Source organism: Paroedura picta, chromosome 16 (assembly GCF_049243985.1).
Source record: "Paroedura picta isolate Pp20150507F chromosome 16, Ppicta_v3.0, whole genome shotgun sequence".
Lineage (NCBI taxonomy): Eukaryota > Metazoa > Chordata > Lepidosauria > Squamata > Gekkonidae > Paroedura > Paroedura picta.
The window spans coordinates 20,331,063-20,351,786 of NC_135384.1; the positions used below are offsets into that span (position 1 = coordinate 20,331,063).

A 20,724-nucleotide genomic window follows, 5' to 3' on the forward strand; every position below is an offset into this window, starting at 1 on the left:
GCCGCTCCGCTGGGGGGGGTCCAGCATGAGCTGACTCCGGCTCACACACCGCCCCACGCCCGCCCTTGGGTCCGGCCCCTGGCCCACCACAGAGCCGGCCCGCGAGACTCCCAAGCCCCGCTAGCGCCTGCTGTATTTCGAGTACAGTGGGCTTATTTACTAGTCAATTAAATATTTTAATTGAAGGAAGAAACTCCAGGTGGTGGTTGGAGATCTCCTGTGCCCACAACTGATCTCCAGGTGACTGAGATCAGTACACCTGCCAAAAATGGAGGCTTTGGAAGGCGAAGTCTATGACATTATACCCCATTGAAGTCCCTCCCCTCCCCATACCCCGCCCTCAATGGCAGGGGTAGTCCAACTGCAGCCCTCCAGATGTCCATGGACTACAATTCCCAGGAGCCCCTGCCAGCAAATGCTGGCAGGGGCTCTTGGGAATTGTAGTCCATGGACATCTGGAGGGCTGCAGTTTGACCACCCCTACTCTATGGGCTCTACCCCCTAAATCTCCAGGTGTTTCTCAACACAGAGGAAACCTTCCTGTACTGGAGACCAGCCACAGCAAGCAGTGTAACTTTTCATCCCAATCCCTGGGGATGGTTTGCATGTAAACCTTTAGCATATTCGTCAAGACCGCATTACATTTTTCTGACAGCCCATTTGCTTGAACGTGCATTTTAAGTCCTTTATCCCACAGCACTCCCACATCGCATGCATCAATTCAGATAAAAATACTCAGTATTTTGGTGGAGAAACTCAAGCATGGAAATATTTTTAACAGGGCCTCAGCCACTGGTTTCCCATCCACAGACAATGTGGCTTTTATATCTGCAAAATCAGGATGTATCTGAGTTCTTTCCTGGCAGATGAAATTTTTCACCGAATTGATGCAAATATAATGCTATTAAATGGAGAGGACTCCCTCTCCCCCCCCCCCCGGCAGTTGGCAGTCTAGGCACATGATACAAAGCAAACAAGCTGTACTTTATTGTTAATTCCCTGCAAGAGTATGCTCTCTTCCCCAGAACTGTGTGTAGAACACCCACCCACCCATCCACGGTTGCCAAGACTGATCATTTTTAGAAAAGGGAATTTTGACCTGAAGCATTCCAGCAACCTAGCTGGGTAATGGCAAGCGAATGCAGCTGCGTAGCAATTGGGGGGGGGGGGGATCATCCTTCCCTTGCCTTAAGCCATTTTTGTGCTTAAATGTGATTTCTTCAACTTTGGTTTTAGAAAGAAAGAAAAAAGGGGAGAAGAAACTATAATGAAATCCAATCCAGTGTGGAAAGAATGTGCAGAGTAGCGCCAGAGCAAACAAAAAAAGGAGGATGACCTCAGTGATAAGAAAGAGGCCACAGTGGAGGGACAGACTCAGACACTGAGCCCGAGATGTACACCGGGGCTTCTGCCAAATCTGGTTGTGATTACCGGCTGCTTCTAACCTTTGAATATTGTTTGTTTTCCTCTACACTTATTTACTGCGGCAGAAAGAGGAAAGATGCCCCAAGCAAGGAGCATTTTCAGTGTCCTTCCCTTTGCTTGTTCAATTATTGACTTTAAAAAAATGTGTTTGTGATCTGTTTCATGACACTGATACACTATTTGTTAGCTTGATTTACCCCTATCACATAAAATCATAAGTTTGCAAACTAGGATGGGTAACTTTGTATTTCCCGTATTTGTAAGAAAATAGGCTTTTTAAAGAGTTGTTTTTTTGGAACCCTGTTTTTTACTGGTCAAACTAGTCTCAAAGCGGCTTGGTATCTCCTACCCTTCCTCTCCCCACAACAGACACCTTGTGAGGTAGGTAGGACTGAGAGAGCTCTGACAGAACTGCTCTGTGACAACAGAACTTTCAGGACTGTGAGTGACCCAAAGCCAACCAGCTGGCTGCTTGTGGAGGAGTGGGGAATCAAACCCAATTTGGCAGATTAGAAACCACCGCTGTTAGCCACTACACCAAGCTGGCTCACTCCATCAAGCTAGTTAGGGAAGCCTTTCTAAAAATGTTAAGAAGAACTAAAATATACAAACACCACAAAATTGAACTGAGTTTGGTGGACTAATAATGAGTAGCATTCAAGTAAGTAGTAGCCTTGGAATGTTCACCCTAGTCCTTGAGTTTGACTGTTTTGTTTCAGCTGATGAGTGGATGGCTGAGTGGAAACCCTGTGGCAGGCAGCCTTACTAGTGGGGCAAGGCCGAAAGTCCACGGTGCCATTTGAACCATGTATGGATGTGAATAGAGCCAGGTTGGGGAGAAGCATAGCTTAATGTGCAGCAGCAGAAACTGTACCTGATCCTGGAAGGAGATTTGTCTGTTTTACTCTGTGCTCAAGACCTGTTTAGAATGGAGTCAGATGCTAAAATAAGACCGGGTCAGTCATGTTGTGTAGATACTTAAACAAGAACTGATCCAAAGCCTTTATGGAGTGAGTCAAAGGGAGCCTTCAAACACAGTGAACAATTCAGCCTGCTCATTATGAGAGCGAGCTTCTCAAATCCTTGGGGGTATGCTGTCCCTCTTCTACATGGCTGAGATATTGACTCATTCCAGGCTTCCAGCAGCCGCACATCCAAATCTGATGAAACTGCAAATTCTGGTTTGCTGTCTTGCGTACAAATCCGGATTCCAAATCGTGATCAAGAGAACCAACCAGAGTTTTAGTGTGTTGAGATGACAGGAATCACAACCAACTGCAATGGTTTGGGTTTGCAGGGGGGGGGATCAGTATCTGAGGTAAGCATCAACCAGACACCAGTGGCTGGCTCTCATTTCAAGCCACGGTTTGTTCTCTGTATATGACTAAGCAGAGATACTGGGTTCTTCTCTCATCACAAAAGCAAAGGGAAGATACTGGAGTATCACTTTAAGAGTTTCTGCTCTAGGGATGTTAATCTCCAGGAGGGATCGGGGACTCCCCTGAAATTGCAACTCATCTCCTGATTACAATGATCAGTTCCCCTGGACCATTTATGCACTGGGAACTTCACTGCCCCAGCTCCCATGCAGGAGCACAAATTGGGGTCAGATGAGGTGCACCAGGCCAAATGCTCTCCCATGTGAGTGCAGGAAGAGGTGGGGCAACCTGCCACGACTAAAACTCCAGCCTGCAGCCCAGCATGAAACCTCCAGTGCATAAATGGTCCTGGTGAAGATGGATGTTTTGGAGGGTGGACTCTAAGGCATGGTGCCCCACTGAGGTCCTGGCCATCTCCGGGATCGAGCTCCAAATCTCCAGGAGGCTGCCAACCTGGATCTGGCAACACTACCCTCCTGTATTTTCTTTTTAAAATCACACTGTTGTCTTTATGTGCTTGCTGTGGCTCAGTTTGAATCAGTGTGTGCCACAAGAGAGTAGTTTGTGCTGCTAACCTAATCTTAGAGGGTTATGAAGGTGCTACAAATATCCAGGTTTCTGTTTTTACACAATCACAGGCTAATATTGACTCAAAACTGTATGGATAAGCGTCACAAAGGTTTTCTGGTGCAAGGGAAACTTCCTTGGACCATGTTTCTGGAGAGTGGGCTATTCAATTTCTCTTCTCTCCACAGGATCATCAAGAACCAGAAGAATAGAGACAAACAGTCCTCATCTGCTGAGATGCCTGTCGCTTCTACAAACTCTGAGACAGGTAACTGTTTGCTTATATTTCTATTCTTAGCATCCCGCCCCCCCAATAAACTCCCCTCAAAACATGCACTCTTCTACACTACTTACGTGGTGAAGATGGGGTATTCCTGAAATCTCTTTTAAAAATATGTTTGGGGGGAGGGAAGAGAGATGCACAAAGGGAGCTTTTCTCCCACAGGATGGGCAGGAGATTCTAGGTGGACTAAAGTGTTGCCGGGCATAACTAACTGATGGAACTCCCTGCCACAAGGGCCTTGTAACAGTCAGGAACAGAAATTGCTTTAAAAGCAAATGAGACTCTTTCATTGACCATTTCCTGCCTATTAAATCATAGGGCTGAAACGGAGCTTGTTCATCAGAGACATTGTGCCTCTGGATGTATGTTGGTGGGGAAGACATCCAGGGGTGTTGGCTGCTGTGTAAAAAAGACCACCAGGCTAAACTGCTGTATGGAAGGGCGGCATAGAAATCTAATAAATGAATGGGTCTGATCCAGCTGTTTTCACATTCTTAGCTTTTCACTGTTTTGTAATGAGAAACACAACTAAAACTGCCTCAGGAACACATCTGCTTGTACATTTCCAGTGAAGAGGTCCATATTTCCGTCGAACACAAGCATGTACTCTTTGTTGCTATAGGCTGCTAATGTGTTTAAATCATGTTTTCTGAGACTCTAGAACAGGGGTAGTCAAACTGCGGCCCTCCAGATGTCCATGAACTACAATTCCCATGAACCCCTGCCAGTTTGACTACCCCTGCTTTAGAAAATAGTAGTATATCTATAGATTCCAAAGTGCCTTCTGAAAACTATGCAGGGAAACTTTTTTCTTCCTCCTCCCCACCCCCATCCCCAGCAGGTGGAAGTGAATTCATGCTGCCCTGTGAAAAAGTAATATTAAAATAGGAGAGGTAGGATACCAGAATGGCTTAACAATTATAACAATATAACAAGTAGACATCTGCAGAGTCTGCAGACTTCAAAGGTTCTTTAATGTCCGAAAAGTCCCAACACATTTCACTGTAAGGCTTAATCAAGGGACATTCAGTCTTAGAAAATACAAAAGTACAATTAGTGGTTGGACAAAACATAATTAATGAATGCACGACAGAAATACAAATGACTACTGTCATGAATACGTATTCATTATGTCAATAGGAGCTTCAATATCGAGGGCAATTCCGCACATTGCCCAGTGTTGCTAGATGTCCACGGCATGCCAAATCACTACAATTAATAGCGGAAAGTTTCACACACAACTGTTTCTTGTGGAAAATCGATGTCCTACTACCGCTTTTTTAGTTCCCCATGTTTCCGGTCTTGCCGGAATGGCAATAAAGGAGACCTGTATTTGTGACGCTTCTGCCAGCCTCTGGCCGTCAATCAAACAGAAGAGCCAATGAAATGGAGAGATGTCCTCATGCCCCCAAAATGCCCCTTTCCCTTTTAATTTTTTTTTTTAAACCCGAAAACACTGGAGGCAATGAATATGTGTTCAATCATTGCTTCATAGAGAACCGTCTTTCATTGTCTTTTCCGAAAAAAATCTTTTTTTGGACGAAATGTACTCAAGACAGTGATGCCCACAAGACACGCCCACATATTCCCTGCTTATATGCTCCCACACACACATCTGGCCGCCTGCACTCTTTGTTCGCCTTTGCCCGTTGCTTGTCTCCAGCGCAGCGTGGCAATGGGGAACATTATTTTTGGCTTGGTGGCTCATATGCTCATCCTTGCTGGACGTGTTCGTGCCACTGTTTTGAGGATGATGGTTCAGACTTTGGCATACAGAGAAAGGATGATCACCATCAGGAGAAAGGCACACACTGGAAGGGCACTAATGCACAAGAAATCGCACAGGGCTCACTTTGCAGCCAGGATGAGGTGGCAAGCTCTTGTCAAGCTGCGTTTTCCAAGGCAGTTCTGGGTGGAAGACAGAACCACGGACTGGTGGCACAATTTTGTCTTTTCCCACTGGATCGATGACCAATGGATCATGAACTTCAGGAAGTCCAGGGCAACATTCATGGAAATTGTGGATGCCCTCCAGAGTCACATGTAGCAGCAGTGAACTGGCATGAGGAGCCCCATTCCTGTGGAGAATTGTGTCGCGGCTGCACTGTGGTACCTGGCCACCCCTCTCTACTTCACGAATGTTGCCCAGCAGTTTGGCTTGGGAGTTTCCACTGTTGGCAAGATTGTGACAGAGTTCTGATTTGTGATGGAGGCAGAGCTGTACAGCAAAGCGATGTGCCTTGGAGACCGGCTTGAGAGGTAGGTTGCACTGCCACCCCTTCACAGTGGTGTCCCCATTTTTATTAGCACAACAACGAATACTCGTCCCCCCCCTTTTTCTATGTTAACTGTTTCTTCTGTCTTTTCAGCACAGAGCATGGATGGTTTTGGGAGGCTTGGATTCCCACACTGCTTTGCCCCATACCCATTAGAGCACCGGAGGGCAGCATAAAGGAGTATGGCAACAGAAAGACTTTTGCTCATTTCTTCTCCAAGGCACAGTGGACTATTCTGGGAGGTTTATTGATGCTCAGGTGGGCTGGAGTGGAAGGAGGCATGATGCCCATGTCTTCCATGAGTCCAACCTGAGGTCAGCAATGGATCTTTGTTCCAGGAAACCCCACAGTGACCATAGAGGGTGTTCGGGTCCCCGCTCTGGGGATGGAGCATATCTCTTGCGCTTATGACCCCCTTATAAGCGCCCCAGGACCAATGTGCAAAGTTATTACAACTTGAGGCACTCCCATGCACGCAATGTTGTGGAGTGTGCCTTTGGGCATCTTAAGGGCCATTTTCGTTGTCTGATGTCCAGGTTGCATGTGCACATAGATAATGTGATGCCACTCATAATTGCGTGTGTGGTCCTATATAATATCTGTGAAGAGAAGGGTCGCCATATCCCCTTTCCTGTGGAGGAGCCAGAACCAATGGTGTTGCAGGAGGATGCATCTATTTCCAAAAGCAGGAAAAGAAGGATTTATGAAGAGGGCTGCAGAACAAGGGACGCAATCACAACTTTTCTGTAAAAGCACAGGGGACGGTTTTGAGTCCTTTGACTTCCTTTTGTTAGTTACAATTAAATAAAGTTTACTAATTTTTCAAATGACATGTCTCCTCGTTCTTACATGCTGGAATAGCGCTTCCTTTTCTCATACCTTTTTACTGGCCACAAGCCCCCTTTCAACTTGGAGATTCTCTGGCCTGAATGCACATTGGGGATTCCACTCTCAGCCAAAGAGTGTGATTAAAACCAGGGCTCATCTTGCTCCAGCAGCATTTATCAAATAGGCATAAACAGGGGAGGTGTACTCTTGGGAAACTGATGAAATTCCGAAGAGGGGAGATGCTCTTGGCCCGCACTGCATTTTGTCCCTTTAAAATGGAGGGTTGTGGTGGAGGGAAGTCACAAGGGCTCCTGGATTGGCTGCCAGCTCAGCAGGAAAGGATGGCGCCTCCTATATCGCTGGCTGTAAGAAGCCCTCGTTTGTGTACTCTACAAGGCTCATCCCTTTGGAGGGTCAGATTGATACTTTTAAAATTTGGGAGGGGGGACGAAGCAACGTTTTCTCGTTTTGTAGACGTCATTCTGCAAGATGCCTCTGCCAAGGAAGGGTGCCTTCTGGCAGAGAGCAAAAGCAGAGGCACTCTTGGAGCTTGTCTTGGCTTCAAAGAGGATTGAAAAACTGATGGGCAGCACTCATGGCCACCCAAAGGGGGCCGATATAGTCCTGGCCAGGAAGATGCAGGCAAGAGGGTACATGTGCACCTGGGACCAGGTGCGCACTAAGTTCAAAAGAATCAAGCTGGACTTCCTGAATAGTCTGGAACAAGGGGGTGCCCAGAGAGAATGGGAGAACCATTTTCCACTCCCAGATGATGAAGATTTGGGAGAAATCTGGGAAGCCCCCCCCTCGAACAGCACAGGCACATGGGTAAGTGTTTATTTCCTCATATTTTTAAGCTAAATAAATAAAGATCCCTAGGCAAACAACAGAACGTGGATCCTGTTCAAAGATAGGCGGTGGATGGGGAGATCAGTACAGTTGGCCTGGAATTCAACCTTATTCTGTGTTGGGGTGGTTGGATGGTGGTGCTGCATTGGAATTTTACAATTGAGCTTAATAAGCAATGTAATACCCCTATTCTGCTACTAGGCTGGCATGACCCAATTTCAGCCACTTGCAGGTTTCATTTCACATGCTCCTTCTCCAGTTCTGTGTCTCAACATGGATGCAGGTTGCAAATCCATGAGGACACAGCTCCAGGGCCAAAAATACACGCTACTTCATGATTACTGTTTGTAAGGCTTATGCTGCATGAACAGTACCCACAGAATGCCCCCCTTCGTTTCCCCTCTTCAGCAAAGCTGTCTCCAGTTAAGATGGTGGCTGAGCCCACCACCACGGCAGGAGCAGAGGGCGAGATGGAGGAACAGCCATCTACCTCAGCTATGGCAAGAGAACGCCACCTGATTCCTGACTGCAATCCACTGGTCAAAATGAAGTGTGTACTGACTTCTCCTTTCTGTTTTGTAAACCCCTTAACAGCACAAACCATGCAGGCCAGCATAATGGAGCTGAAGGGGGCCATGGAGAGGCACAAGGAGCAGTACAAAGCATCATATAAGCTTGCTGCCACTGTTGCTGAGGCCCACCAGCCTCATATTTACAACCCCATTTAGGTGCCCATGGTCTTCTGGAGGTTTTGATTTAAACTGTATTCCTTTATTTCTTTCAACAGTAAGACAGATGGAAGAGAAGCTGGAGGCGGAGGCTGTTTGGTAGAGGAAGGTCCTAGCAATGATGGGAAGGATGGATAGGCAGCTACAAGAACTCTGGGAGGAGAGGAGAGGGAGGGGGGAGGAGAAGGTAAAGGGACGGGAGTTAAAAGGAAGAGAGGTAAAGGGGAGGGAGGTAAAGGGAAGTGAAGGGAATGGGAATTAAAAGGGTTTTGATTGTTGATTGTTTGTTGTTTGTTTTGGGTGGGAGGGGGGTGTTGATTTTTCCAAAATTTGTTGTTGTTAAAATTGTTTAATAAATTTGAAAAGTTGTGGTTTAAGCTCAGAAGCCTCTTGTATCTATGTTACTCCCGTTTGGTATCCCCCCCACCCCCCATGGTGGAAAACGCTCTCTTCCTCACCAGGGATGATGGCCAGAAGGTTGAGTGTCACCATGTCCATTCACCGTCACTGGGGGAGAAGAGGTGGCTGGATCCTTCCAGGAGACGGCCCCTCCTCCGGATCCTCCGGCTGGAAAGGCTCTGGTCACCAGGGAGCAGCCTGCCTGACCACCTTTAGGCTTCTCCCCACGTGCTTCGGCCTCCCGTCGCCCTCTCCCTCCTCGAAAATCACACGCTGCACATCGTAAAATGGGCAGGTGACTTTCGCAGCCCCAGGTTTTTTGTTTTGAGCGATGCAGCGCATGTACTCTGCTCGCATAGTCTTCGTTTTGGACCGGCACTCAAGGCCAGTCCTCTGGTGGCTAACGGCTCTCATTTTCATGGCCACCTCCTCAAATGCCTCCCTGTTCCTATGGGACGATTTGAAGGCATCCTGGATCCTTTCTTCTGCAAAGATTGCCATGAGGTCACGGATCTCTGCATCTCTCCAAGTGAGTCCTCTGCCAGTGCCCTGGGCAGAAGAGGACTGCGAGGCGGAATCCATCTTCCTCTGGCTGCTGCTGGAGGACAATGGAGGTGCAAAGGAGGGTCCCAGCTTAGATCCATTCTTCTCGCCCAAGGAGAGAAGGCAGGATTGTAGCCTCCTGATTGGATGGCAGCCTATCAGGGAGGCTTAGATTGGACTTCTTTAGTCATGTGTTGTGTTCAAACCTCGTTGCACGGGAGTAGTTGCTTAGCCGTAGGGGTACGCTGCTGCTTCCAAAATAGTTGCGTTCCCGCATGCACATGTGCATCTACACAAGTCACCATGTAATGTGTGCATACACAGGGGAGTCAACAGTTCTGATCGCCAGTCATTAAAGGGGTTTTCCTCCACCTTATACAGAAGCTTGAGGCACAACAAGCATATCCACACTCCCCTGCCCTTGTCAGCAAGTGGTTTTTCCTCCATCCATGCCTACATGTCGCTTGTGGAGGTGTTTGCATATAATCATTGACACGTTTCCATGTAAAAAAATATTTATGTGCAATACCTGTAAGTGCAGGGCAACATTAGGGCTGGTGTTGAGTGATGAACTTTATGGGGCTCGCTTTGGAAGTTTGAATACATTTGAAGAAGGACACTTTGCATTACTGTTAGGCACTTCTGCATTGGTTGAAAAGGAACTTTGGCCAAACAAGCTGCGTGCTTGCTTGTTCATTGCTTTAGGCGGTTTGTAGGGGAAAAAAGACATTCCCGTCTTCCGGAAGCTTGGGGGCGGGAGCGAAGGAGGGACCTTCTTCCTAACACTATATTAAGAACACACATGTCTTATGCGGATGTGTTGCAGGTTGTTCTCAGAAGTCAAGTGGGTAATCCACTTTTCGCGATTACCCGAGAAGCGCTACAAAGAAGCGAGTGTTGCAGGAGTATTGCTGGAGTATTGCGGAAGTATTATATGGATCTGGCCTTTGGTTACCTTGATGACGACTGGTCGGTAGTCTGTGGTGCTAGGAGCATGCAGAGAGTTTGGATTGTCCCTCTTTGGAAATGTTGGGCCTCAACGTGGTTCAGCTGCCCACCATGGACAGTGGGAAGTGATGTGATTTCTGTAGTTCTCTACTTGGGCAGCAGGGCACAGAACCATAGCTGAGGGCCATAGCTGTAGTTGGGCATGAGCATCTCTGGGCACTTTCCAAAGCCTTATGGAGGATGTTCTCAAGTGGTTGCCAGGCGTCATTACTTATTTTGATGACGTCCTGGTTCTGAGAAGCTCAGCGCCTGAACTTGCTGGCTGTGACTTCCCCTCGGGAGGCAGGAATTAGTAGAGTGATTACAGCAGTCCCTCCTCGGAAGGTAAGGAGCCAGTGATCTCCACGACTGCTTGCCAGGGCTGCTCACCAAGCTCAGTATTGAATAGTAAGTTCAATAAAGCACAGAGACACCCAGGTGCCAAACATCAGCTCTTTGATTGATCGCACACAAGCAGAACAACCAAACCGCTCACCTCCCAAACACCCAAATACAGTTGAAGGGTTCCCACCAAAGCCTGTGATTGGCACTAAGCAGAACTCCGTGCCAGGCTGGATCCTGCATGCCAACCAATGGTTGTTACGCATCCCTGAGGTTTGCACTAAGATTCCCGCTCCTAGTCTCTGCTAAGCCGCATCCAAAACTGTGTGTAAGGAGGGTATCCCCCCCCCCAATCCTCTGTTTTTCTGTCTTCATTCCCTCGCCACCTTTCAGCAGCTATTTGCTTTGCAGGCAAAACACACAGGTAACGTATGGGGTGTGTTGGTTTTTATCCATGAGACTGCTAATAGCATCTTGGGTTGGTTGTAATTGAAGGATATTGAAAAGAGCTTGTGTGCATGAAAAACTATGAATATGTGCCTCCTAGACATTCCCCGGAGTTTCATTCTGTTGCTTTGGTTATGGGAGAGGAAGAAACGTTCTGGCATTTTTTAGTTTTCCCCCTCTTCAATATATACTTTGACTGGCTTTATTAATGAGTCTCGCTCAAGTGCTTCTTTCTTCATTAATTTCTGAAATATCACTGGTGGGAGGAGCAGCAGGGCCTCTTTACTACTCCAAGCTGCAGAACATTGATTTTCAAACCCATTATGGGAGACCTGGAGGTTTGCGTGTTAACCTGTTGTGGGCTTTTCACTCAGAAGAACTTGTAAGCGATGACTGATGTCTTGAGGTTTGCCCAACATTTCCCTACTTCCCTTGCGCTTTTGAGCTGCACAGATGTACTGCAGAGCATGGTTTCAATTCATGTTGCTTTGATTCAGGTTGAATTAACCCTGGTTGAATTAAGCCTGCCATAGTTAGTGGTATAGTCAGCCTGGTTAGACTACGATCTGAGAAACCCACGCCGAAATCTCACCCTCCCATGGAAGCTTGCTGGGGGACCTTGACCCAACTGCTGTCTCTCAGCCTAGCCTACCTTACCAGGTTTTCTGCCCTCTGCAGGTTGCACCCCCAAAGTCTCCAGGTTTTCCCCAAATAAAGCTGGCCACTTTATATTATACTCTTTTAAGCAGCTGGTGCCGCACACTCTTGCTTATTGTAACTCTGCCAACACTGACCACGCCAGACTCATCTCCTCTTAGGCACCCTGCGGTGCTTATTTTGACAGCCACAGTGCTCAGTGGGGCTGCAGTTGTGTCCTTTAAAGGGGAAGGGAATAAAATCTCTCTTTGTCACCTCTCTCCACCCCGTGCATCTTTAACCAAGTTAAAAGTCAAAGTGCATGAGACTTATGCCCTATCTGATTGGCCTTCCACGGTGTAGGCCCCCTGTAGAGAGCGTCCACTTGCCCAGGGAGGGCCAAAGGCAGATCTGCCCCACCCCTGGCCACCTCCTCCTCCTTCCAGCTAGAAAAAGAGCTGGCCTGCTCTGCTGGCCCACTTTGGAAAGGGCAGAGAATGGAGTGGCTGGAAGGAAGGCAGAGGTTCACGTTAGCCCACCAGAGATCCTGGGGGTGGGGGCGAGAGGGCCAAGAAAGGCCACCCAAAGGCCCTATGGGATCCAGGGCGGCCTTTGGAAGCCTCCCTGTGGCATGGCTGAGTTCAGGGGGCCTGGAAATGGCAGCCTGCTGATCCTATGGGGCCCGAGGCAGCCTGTAGAAGCCTCTCCGTGGCCTGCCCAGGTTCAAGAGAGAGCCATGGAAGGCCTGGAAACGGCTGCCAGGGGACCTGAGGGCAGCCTTGGAGTGCTCCTCTATAGTCCTCCTGAGCAGGGGGAGGGGCGGGAGAGTCTTTTTATCTCCCTCCCTCTTGTCTGTCTGTCTGCATGCCTTCCTTTCTCTTTCTCCCTCTCTTTTCCTTTCTGTCTTCCTTCCTTTTTTGTCTCCCTTCCCTTCTTCCTTTTTCTCTTTTCTTCTTTCCTTCTTCCTCCTTCCTTCCTTCCTTCCTTCCTTCCTTCCTTCCTTCCTTCCTTCCTTCCTTCCTTCCTTCCTTCCTTCCTTCCTTCCTTCCTTCCTTCCTTCCAGATGTTTCCTCCAGAGGAACTGGTGCCTGGAGTTCAGTTGTTATTCCTGAAGATCTCCAGGCCCTCACCTAGAGGTTGGCAACCCAGCTGCCTGCACATGGAGGAGGCGTGGAGGATCAGACTCAGCCCTTGAGATTAGAGTCTGCTGTTCTTTAACCACGTCACCATGCTGAATTCGAGAAGGGAGCAGGTTCGAGAAGGGAGCAGGGTGGGGAGGGCAGTCCGGAAGGACACCGTGCAGGCATGTATCCTAGCACCCATAGAATTCCTGGCTGCCCTGGGCTTTGCCCTGGTTGTTTTATAAACCTCTATCATGCTTCAGATGCACTCATGTTAGTATCTTGTTCAGTGGCTTAATTCTCCAGGAAACCAGGAGAACTTTGCAATCTGTTTAATTCCTACTGGCCTTAATGTTATCCTTTATGAATTTTTGTTATGTATAGTAATCCGTTGATAAATGTGCAATTGTTACTTTGTCTTTCTTTCTTTCTTTCTTTCTTTCTTTCTTTCTTTCTTTCTTTCTTTCTTTCTTTCTTTCTTTCTTTCTTTCTTTCTTTCTTTCTTTCTTTCTTTCTTTCTTTCTTTCTTTCTTTCTCTCCTTCTCTCCTTCTCCCTCTCCCTCTCCCTCTCCCTCTCCCTCTCCCTCTCCCTCTCTCCCTCCCTTCCTTTATGGCTATTAGCCCTCAAAATTCAGCTCCATTTTCTGAATCTTGCTGAATTCCTGGTCTCAGCTACACCCTGTAGTAATTATTTCTGCTAATGCCTTGCACATAGGCTGTGAGCAGATTTGGCCGTTGAGAACCCGAGCCACAGAACTGCTCATTTGATTTATTACCTTCCCTGCGGATTCATGTCAAACTGCTGTAATTTGTTTATCAAGTGTCTGACCAATAAGCTGGCTTCTTCCCATAGGCCTGTTTTTAGAGCTATACCCAAGTTACATGAGAGGAAGCAACAGGAAAGCAGTTCTGAGACTGATGTTTGGGGGTGCAAATTAGGCACAAGTTGTGCCGGACAGCTTCTAGGGACCTAAAAGCTGCACTGATTCATAGTTATTTTCAAGTTTGGAATATGTCGCCATAAAATCACTGAGAACGCACACTGCCACCACGAGTGCAGGCGCCACCCGGCCCAGGGCTTCGGAACACCCACGTGAAGAGAATGCAGGATCTTCCGGAGCTTCCTGGGTAAGCCAGGGCTGCAGCGGCCCGGCGCTGAGCATAATCGGCAGCGCCGGGCCTGTCAGGCCGCCCAGCCTCGACCTGCGGTGTCCCTTAAGGGACACCGCTCACCCCCACATGCTCCGTGGTAGCATGGAGCTGGCAGGGGTGACCCCCTCCCCACCTCTCCCGCCCGCGCCACTGCACTTACCTCAGCCGGGCCTCCCAGTCCCGGTGTAAAGCACACGCGCACTACACCGGGACAACCCAACATGCCCTGCTTCCGTGCGTTCACGGGAAACGGCGGGGCATTGTGCCCCGCCTCAAGGGCACGGCGCCAGCGCGCGGAATCTGGCGCCGTGCATAAAAGGTCAGGGTGGCTCGACCAATATCCCATGACAGTCAGTTGGATTCACTCCTCCAAGTTCCCTCTCCTGTTTTCTAAAGTTCTCTTCGGCCCTGGGGGGCCATCCAGTTTCTTAACGTGTTTGTATATTATTACTGTTCTTCCTGCCTCTAGATGCTAAGCTGCAAATCACACTTTCACCTTGAAGATAAGGGGGTACATTCTGTAAGATGACTGACTGTGGGCAAGCTGGGCTCTATAATTGTCTCAGACTCTATGCGTGGCCAGTTTTAGCAATGAAACATTTTATGCTACCATTAGTATGTCTCTCCAATAAACTACAGAAGATCTTTTCTAAAGCTCAGAGTTGCCTTCTTTGGGAGAATTGCCACAGGATATGACAACATCGAGTTTAACATTCGGGTGCAGTTCGAGACGCCAGTGGAGAGGGCAGCCCTGGCGCAAGGTGGCCTACGCCTCCAAACACCTGCCACTGCCAAAGAGGGGCCTGCACCAGTGGCAAGGAGCCCATGGCAGCCCGTGATGGAAGACTGTGCCAGGAAGGTGGAGGCGGCCACGGCGAGCCCACAGTGGTGCCAAGGCACCCGTGCCGCTGATTGGTTCCCACGCCAACCCCGACCACCTTAAGTGCGCACACTATGTGCTAAACCTGCCGTCTGGGGAGGGGGCCACGGCTAAGTGGCCATGAGCCCTCTCTGAGCCTCCCCAGCCCTGCCTCCCCCCACCTACCTCCCGCTAGTGCCCGCTGCATTTCTTCATGCTTTCCAACTAGTAATATTCATATTTGAATATGCCAGAACAAGTCAGTGTAGTGATAAGTCCTGTCTTGTTAGGATTTCTAGGTTTTAAGTAGGGCCTGGAGATCTTCTAGCTGATCTGCAGACATCAGATCTGTTCCTCTGGAGCAAACGGCTGCTCTGAAGAGTGGATCCGATGCAATTACATCACATTGAGGTCCCTCCCCTGGCTGAACCTGCCTTCCCCAGATTTCACTGCAAAGCTCTAGTGAAATCCTAAAGTTGGCAACCCTCCACTGTTGACGAAACATTGTATGGTGTAGAAATACCTTAACTAAATGAATAAGTTAGGGGTAAGTGCTTTTGCATGGTTCGGCTGCCTTGGCGATCAACCCTAATAAGGTTCCCCAGAGAGACGCCCTTTCTTTTGGACCATAGAACTTTTCCCATTCCTAGTTTAGATTTTGAGGTCGGACTCAAAAGCTAAACTAGGTCCTCTAGAGCAGGGGTAGTCAACCTGTGGTCAGATGTCCATGGACTACACTTCCCAAGAACCCCTACCAGCGTTTGCCTCTGGCAGGGGCAGAGACAAATGTGTTTGCTGGCAGGGGCAAATGCGAATTGTAGTCCATGGACACCTGAAGGACCACAGGTTGACTACCCCTGCTCTAGAGTTAGCAAAGCCAGACTGAGAAAGTCCTAGGGACGCCAGCCTCCAGGTGGGGAAGCCGAGGAGCTAGAGCAGCTGGCAGAAATGCTATGCATTGGTTCACAAAATGAAATCAGAATTGACTGTAGAAATTGTACATGAATCGTACAAGTAAGCTCAAATGCCAAAACATGAAATTTGTTTTCAATTTTTTTTCTTCCGTAGCATAACAAAATAAAGGGAAAATATTAACAAAGTAAAAATATCCATAAGTATATGTATCTAATATCCTGTATACACAACAAATGTGTGTTAGCAGTTTTTCAAAACTTGTTCCAATAAGAAAATCCTAGTCAATGTATAATAAATAATGTACATTAAGGTAAGTACTTGCATTAAATTCACATACGCAATGTCAAGAACCGTAAAGAAAACTGTAAATCCTTATATACTTTAAGTATAATAAGACAGAATATTATCACAACATTTTATTAGGGGGACAGAGTATTCAGTGAACCATCTTCTCCAGTTCTCTGTTGTCTGCCAACAAGTAACTTGATCTTAAATATCCAGAGAAATTTTTTGTGTCATTCTTAAAGGAATGTGACTATTTTCACAAAAAGTATGATAAATCAAAAGAAGAATTCAGTCCCCGGGATACGATCCTTACATTCTCGGGGACTGAATTCTTCTTTTGATCTTTTTATGAAAGCAAGGATCGCAAACATTTATTTTCAATTGGATTTTTTAAAATTGACGATCATGTCATTTTGCTATTATGGTTGTTGCTGTTCATTGATCTGTGTGCTGTAGAATAGTGACCTAGAGGAAATTGGAAGAAATATGTCCTTCACATTGTTTTGAGGGGACTGTCAAACAGATCTTGAAGAAAACTCGGTTGGTCTTAAAGGTGCCACTGAACTCAAATTAAAATCTCTTTGAGAGAGTTTTCTGGGGAGGGCAGAGGTCTGGAAAGACAATGTTCTCTCACTAGTATATTTCTGCTCATTCTTTTGATTCTGTTCATTGTAAATATGTATTTTGCAGCTCTGTTACCTGCCTTGGAGCCCAGATCGTTTATGTTAGAAAATCAAAACAGCTTGTGGTTTAGATGGTTTCAATGTATTGCTTGATTCCTTGCTGTTTGCCAGGGTGAGTCTTTTGGGTACAAATGCACATCAAATAATACCATGTTAATTTCTCAGTATGGCTGTATATTTGGCTATCTTTAGATCTGAGCATGCCAATAGGCACACATGCCAGCATGTGTGCCCTTACAGCAGGCAAGCAGAGACACAAATTTATTAAGATCAAGAAGCTGAGCCAGCCCCAATGACTTCCCCTTGCCTGTTCCCGTCCAGCTGTGAGTCGCCCCTGAGATATTTCATGCCTTTGCTAGTGAGATGTACCAATTTGCAGTCTTCAACAGCCCTGTCCCACTCTCAGCTCTGCTCTCTAAGCCTCTGGTTGTTTGTTTGAACAATTAAGTCTCCACTCTGGATCTGGTGATTATGGAGGAGACCTGTCTTGTAATCCAAGTGTGGCTGCCTAAGCCAGTTAACTGCATGCAGGGCTGACCAGAGGCCTGAGATGGGAGCTATAATGAGAGAGATTTGTATGCTGAATTATGACATTTCCCTCTTGGAGGAAGTGTAATGATACTGCTGCTTGAGTCTAAAGCATTGCAATTTCCCTGGAAACTCCAGAGGTTTCCTGGCTGGTCCACAATAATTCAGAATCAGAATCACACACAAAGATGGAAGAGATCACTAAGTGTGACCCAGTCCAGCTCTCTACCTTCTTGGGGACTTAAAACACACACACTCCTTTGGGGTGCTCATCCAAACTCCCCCTGGAATCTTCCAAGAGACTCCACCACCTCCCGAGGCAGCATATTCTATCCACGAACAGCCCTCACCCTCAGAAACTGCTGTCTAATGTTTAAGTGGACCCTCCTTCACCATAATTTGAACCCATCGTGGTTGTCTCTAAAACTACAGTGACCAAGTTGGCCCCCTCTTCAACACTCCTCCCTCTTACATTCTTAAACACAGCTATCATATTGCCATCCTCTTCTCCAAGCTTGTTGTTGTTGTTAGGTGCAAAGTCATGTCTGTCCCATCGCGACCCCAAGGACAATGATCCTCCAGGCCTTCCTGTCCTCTACTATTCCTTGAAGTCCATTTAAGTTCGCACCTACTGCTTCAGTGACTCCATCCAGCCACCCCATTCTCTGTCGTCCCCTTCTTCTTTTGCCCTCAATCGCTCCCAGCATTAGGCTCTTCTCCAGGGAGTCCTTCCATCTCATGAGGTGGCCAAAGGATTTGAGTTTCATCTTCAGGATCTGGCCTTCTAAGGAACAGGCAGGGCTGATCTCCTCTAAGACTGACCGGTTTGTTCGCCTTGCAGTCCAAGGGACTCACAAGAGTCTTCTCTAGCACCAGAGTTCAAAAGCCCCAATTCTTTGACGCTCGGCCTTCCTTATGGTCCAACTTTCACAGCCATACATTGCAACTGGGAAGACCATAGCACTTTAGTTGCAGGGTGATGTCTCTGCTTTTTAGGATGCTGTCTAGATTTGCCATAGTTTACCTCCCCAGGAGCAAGCGTCTTTTAATTTCTTTTTAATTCCTTTTAATTTCTCCAAGCTACATATATCCTATGAGCCTCTTGTGGCACAGAGTGGTAAGGCAGTGATATGCTGTCTGAAGCTGTCTGCCCATGAGGCTGGGAGTTCGATTCCAGCAGCCGGCTCAAGGTTGACTCAGCCTTCCATCCTTCCGAGGTCGGTAAAATGAGTACCCAGCTTGCTGCTGGGGGGTAAACGGTAATGAGTGGGGAAGGCACTGGCAAACCACCCCGTATTGAGTCTGCCATGAAAACGCTGGAGGGCGTCACCCCAAGGGTCAGACATGACCCGGTGCTTGCACAGGGGATACCTTTACCTTTACATATATCCAATTCTTTCTACCTCTCCTTGCAAGGAATGGATTCCTCTGCAACAGGAGTCGTTAAGTGGCTCAGCTGGGTTTTCTGAGAGAGGCCTTGATCCCATGTGGGATTCAAATTGATGAGGTTGCCTTAGGCCTCCATTCTTTACAATTATTGGAAGATTATTGATCCATGAAAGCTCAGAAGGCTTGTAAACAGCTCACCAATAGCAATAAAACCACAGGTAGCATGACTCAGGGCTTTGGTTTGTTGAGGACTGAGTTGGCGGTTTCAGACCCCATGTGAAGATTGTACAGAAGCAGTATTTGTCATTAAAACTAATATATCCTGTGTTTCCTCTTGGTTGAAGCACTTCTATCTCTGCTCTGGGGGTTTCTTGTTCCATAATAGGAGACACCTGTGTTAGAAACCATTATATGTGTGATGTGTTGGGCCAGAATGGGGCATATTGCTTCCCTACAGAAGACAGATGAGTCACAGACAGAGCTGTCTTGTACCTGAGTTAGAAAGCAGAGGCCCTGGGGCAGGGGGATGCCATGGAAAGAGATGCACCAGTCCCCCACTTCTGCCCTGTGGCTTGGATTTTTAGTTACTGCCTAAGCAGTTGACTTGTGCTTGAAGATGGCCGAGCTGGGCTCCTTTCCTTTGCCACCTGGCCTGGGCCCAAAGCATGGCAACTGCTGCTTGTTTGCGCATGATGGGCTGTCAGAGGTAGATCTTTGGGGGTGGGGAGGGAGTTCAGTGGTATATAATGCTCAGACATCCACCCTCCTGGGAACTGCAACTGGTTACCAGTTGAAATCTGGATTAAGTTCAAAGTGTTGGTATTGACCTCCAAGGTGATACACGGTCTGGACCTGGTATATCTGAAGGACTACCTGACTGATTAGACCTTCCAAACTGCACTTTGTTCAGCCAGTATGAACCAGCTGTTGATCACTGGCCCTAGGCCAGGCAAATTTCCCAGGGGCCCGGGACAACCAGCAAGTTAATACCTGCAGAGCGAAGAGCCCTGCAGGTGGCATAAGTAGATAAGTGATCCCTCACATAGGTAGGACTCAGGCCACGTATAGCCTTAAAGGTCAAAACCAGAATCTTCAACATTAGAATTTCTATGTTGGATATCTCCTTCCCGTTTGTGGCTTCAGTTTAAAGTCTTCCTGAATCTCCCCAGGTTCCTGTCTTCCCCAACTTGGATAAGAACAACAACAAGAAGAGTTGGTTCTTATATGCTGCTTTTCCCTACCTGAAAGAGGCTCAAAGCAGCTTACAGTCGCCTTCCCATTCCTCTCCCCACAACAGACACCCTGTGGGGTGGGTGAGGCTGAGAGAGCCCTGATATCACTGCTCGGACAGAACAGTTTTATCAGTGCTGTGGCGAGCCCAAGGTCACCCAGCTGGTTGCATATGGGGGAGCGCAGAATCGAACCTGGCATGACAGTTTAGAAGTCCACACTCCTAACCACAACACCAAGCTGCCTCTAAGTGAAGCACATCCTGTTCTAAGAGGCCTTCTTCAAGAAAAACTATCTCCTGTTCCCAGAAACCAGTCCCACCTTCTGGCACCACCAATGCAGCCAGCAGTTTACTTCTATAACCTTCAGTTCCCGGCTCATTCCTCTTCCCCCGACAGGCAGGATCAAAGAGAAAACCACTTGTGCTCCCACCCATTTCAGCTGCTTACCAAGAGCTTCATAGTCAGCCTAAATATACACAATTGTGTTGATGGCCTTTTCGTTCGTTCCCACGTGGACCATCACAAATTGGTAGGGATCCTTAGGTTTTATCAGTTTCAGCATCCTATCCATAATGTAATATCTATAATGTTTGCCCCTGACAAGCAACACACCTCTCAAACTAGGGGGTCAGGCCTAGCCACATTCTGTTCCATGCCTCTCAGTAGAGAGTCACCAATGATCAACCCTTCCCTTTTCCTTCAAATGCCATTTCCTTCTGTCCCCATGCCATCTTTGAATTTGTTAAAGTTCTTCCTCTGCCTTCAATCCTGCTTCCATCTCCTCTGCAAGGGCTTGAAATCTGTTCTTGAATTGCAATGACTCCCAATGCCATCTCGCTCAATGCCTTTGGGCCCATGTTGCAGCAATGAA

At 47.6% G+C, this 20,724-nt stretch overlaps 1 protein-coding gene across 4 annotated transcripts in view; it reads left to right on the plus strand.

The window, feature by feature from the left end:
* MPP2 (MAGUK p55 scaffold protein 2) overlaps positions 1 to 20,724 on the plus strand; it is a 95,299-nt gene that overhangs the window by 14,540 nt on the left and 60,035 nt on the right. For all 4 annotated transcript variants that reach the window (XM_077313051.1, XM_077313053.1, XM_077313050.1 and 1 more), the window contains exon 2: positions 3,560 to 3,639. In XM_077313051.1, coding sequence (XP_077169166.1) covers positions 3,609 to 3,639 — 31 coding nt within the window. In that variant the 5' untranslated portion in view covers positions 3,560 to 3,608. The remainder of the gene's footprint in view (positions 1 to 3,559; positions 3,640 to 20,724) is intronic.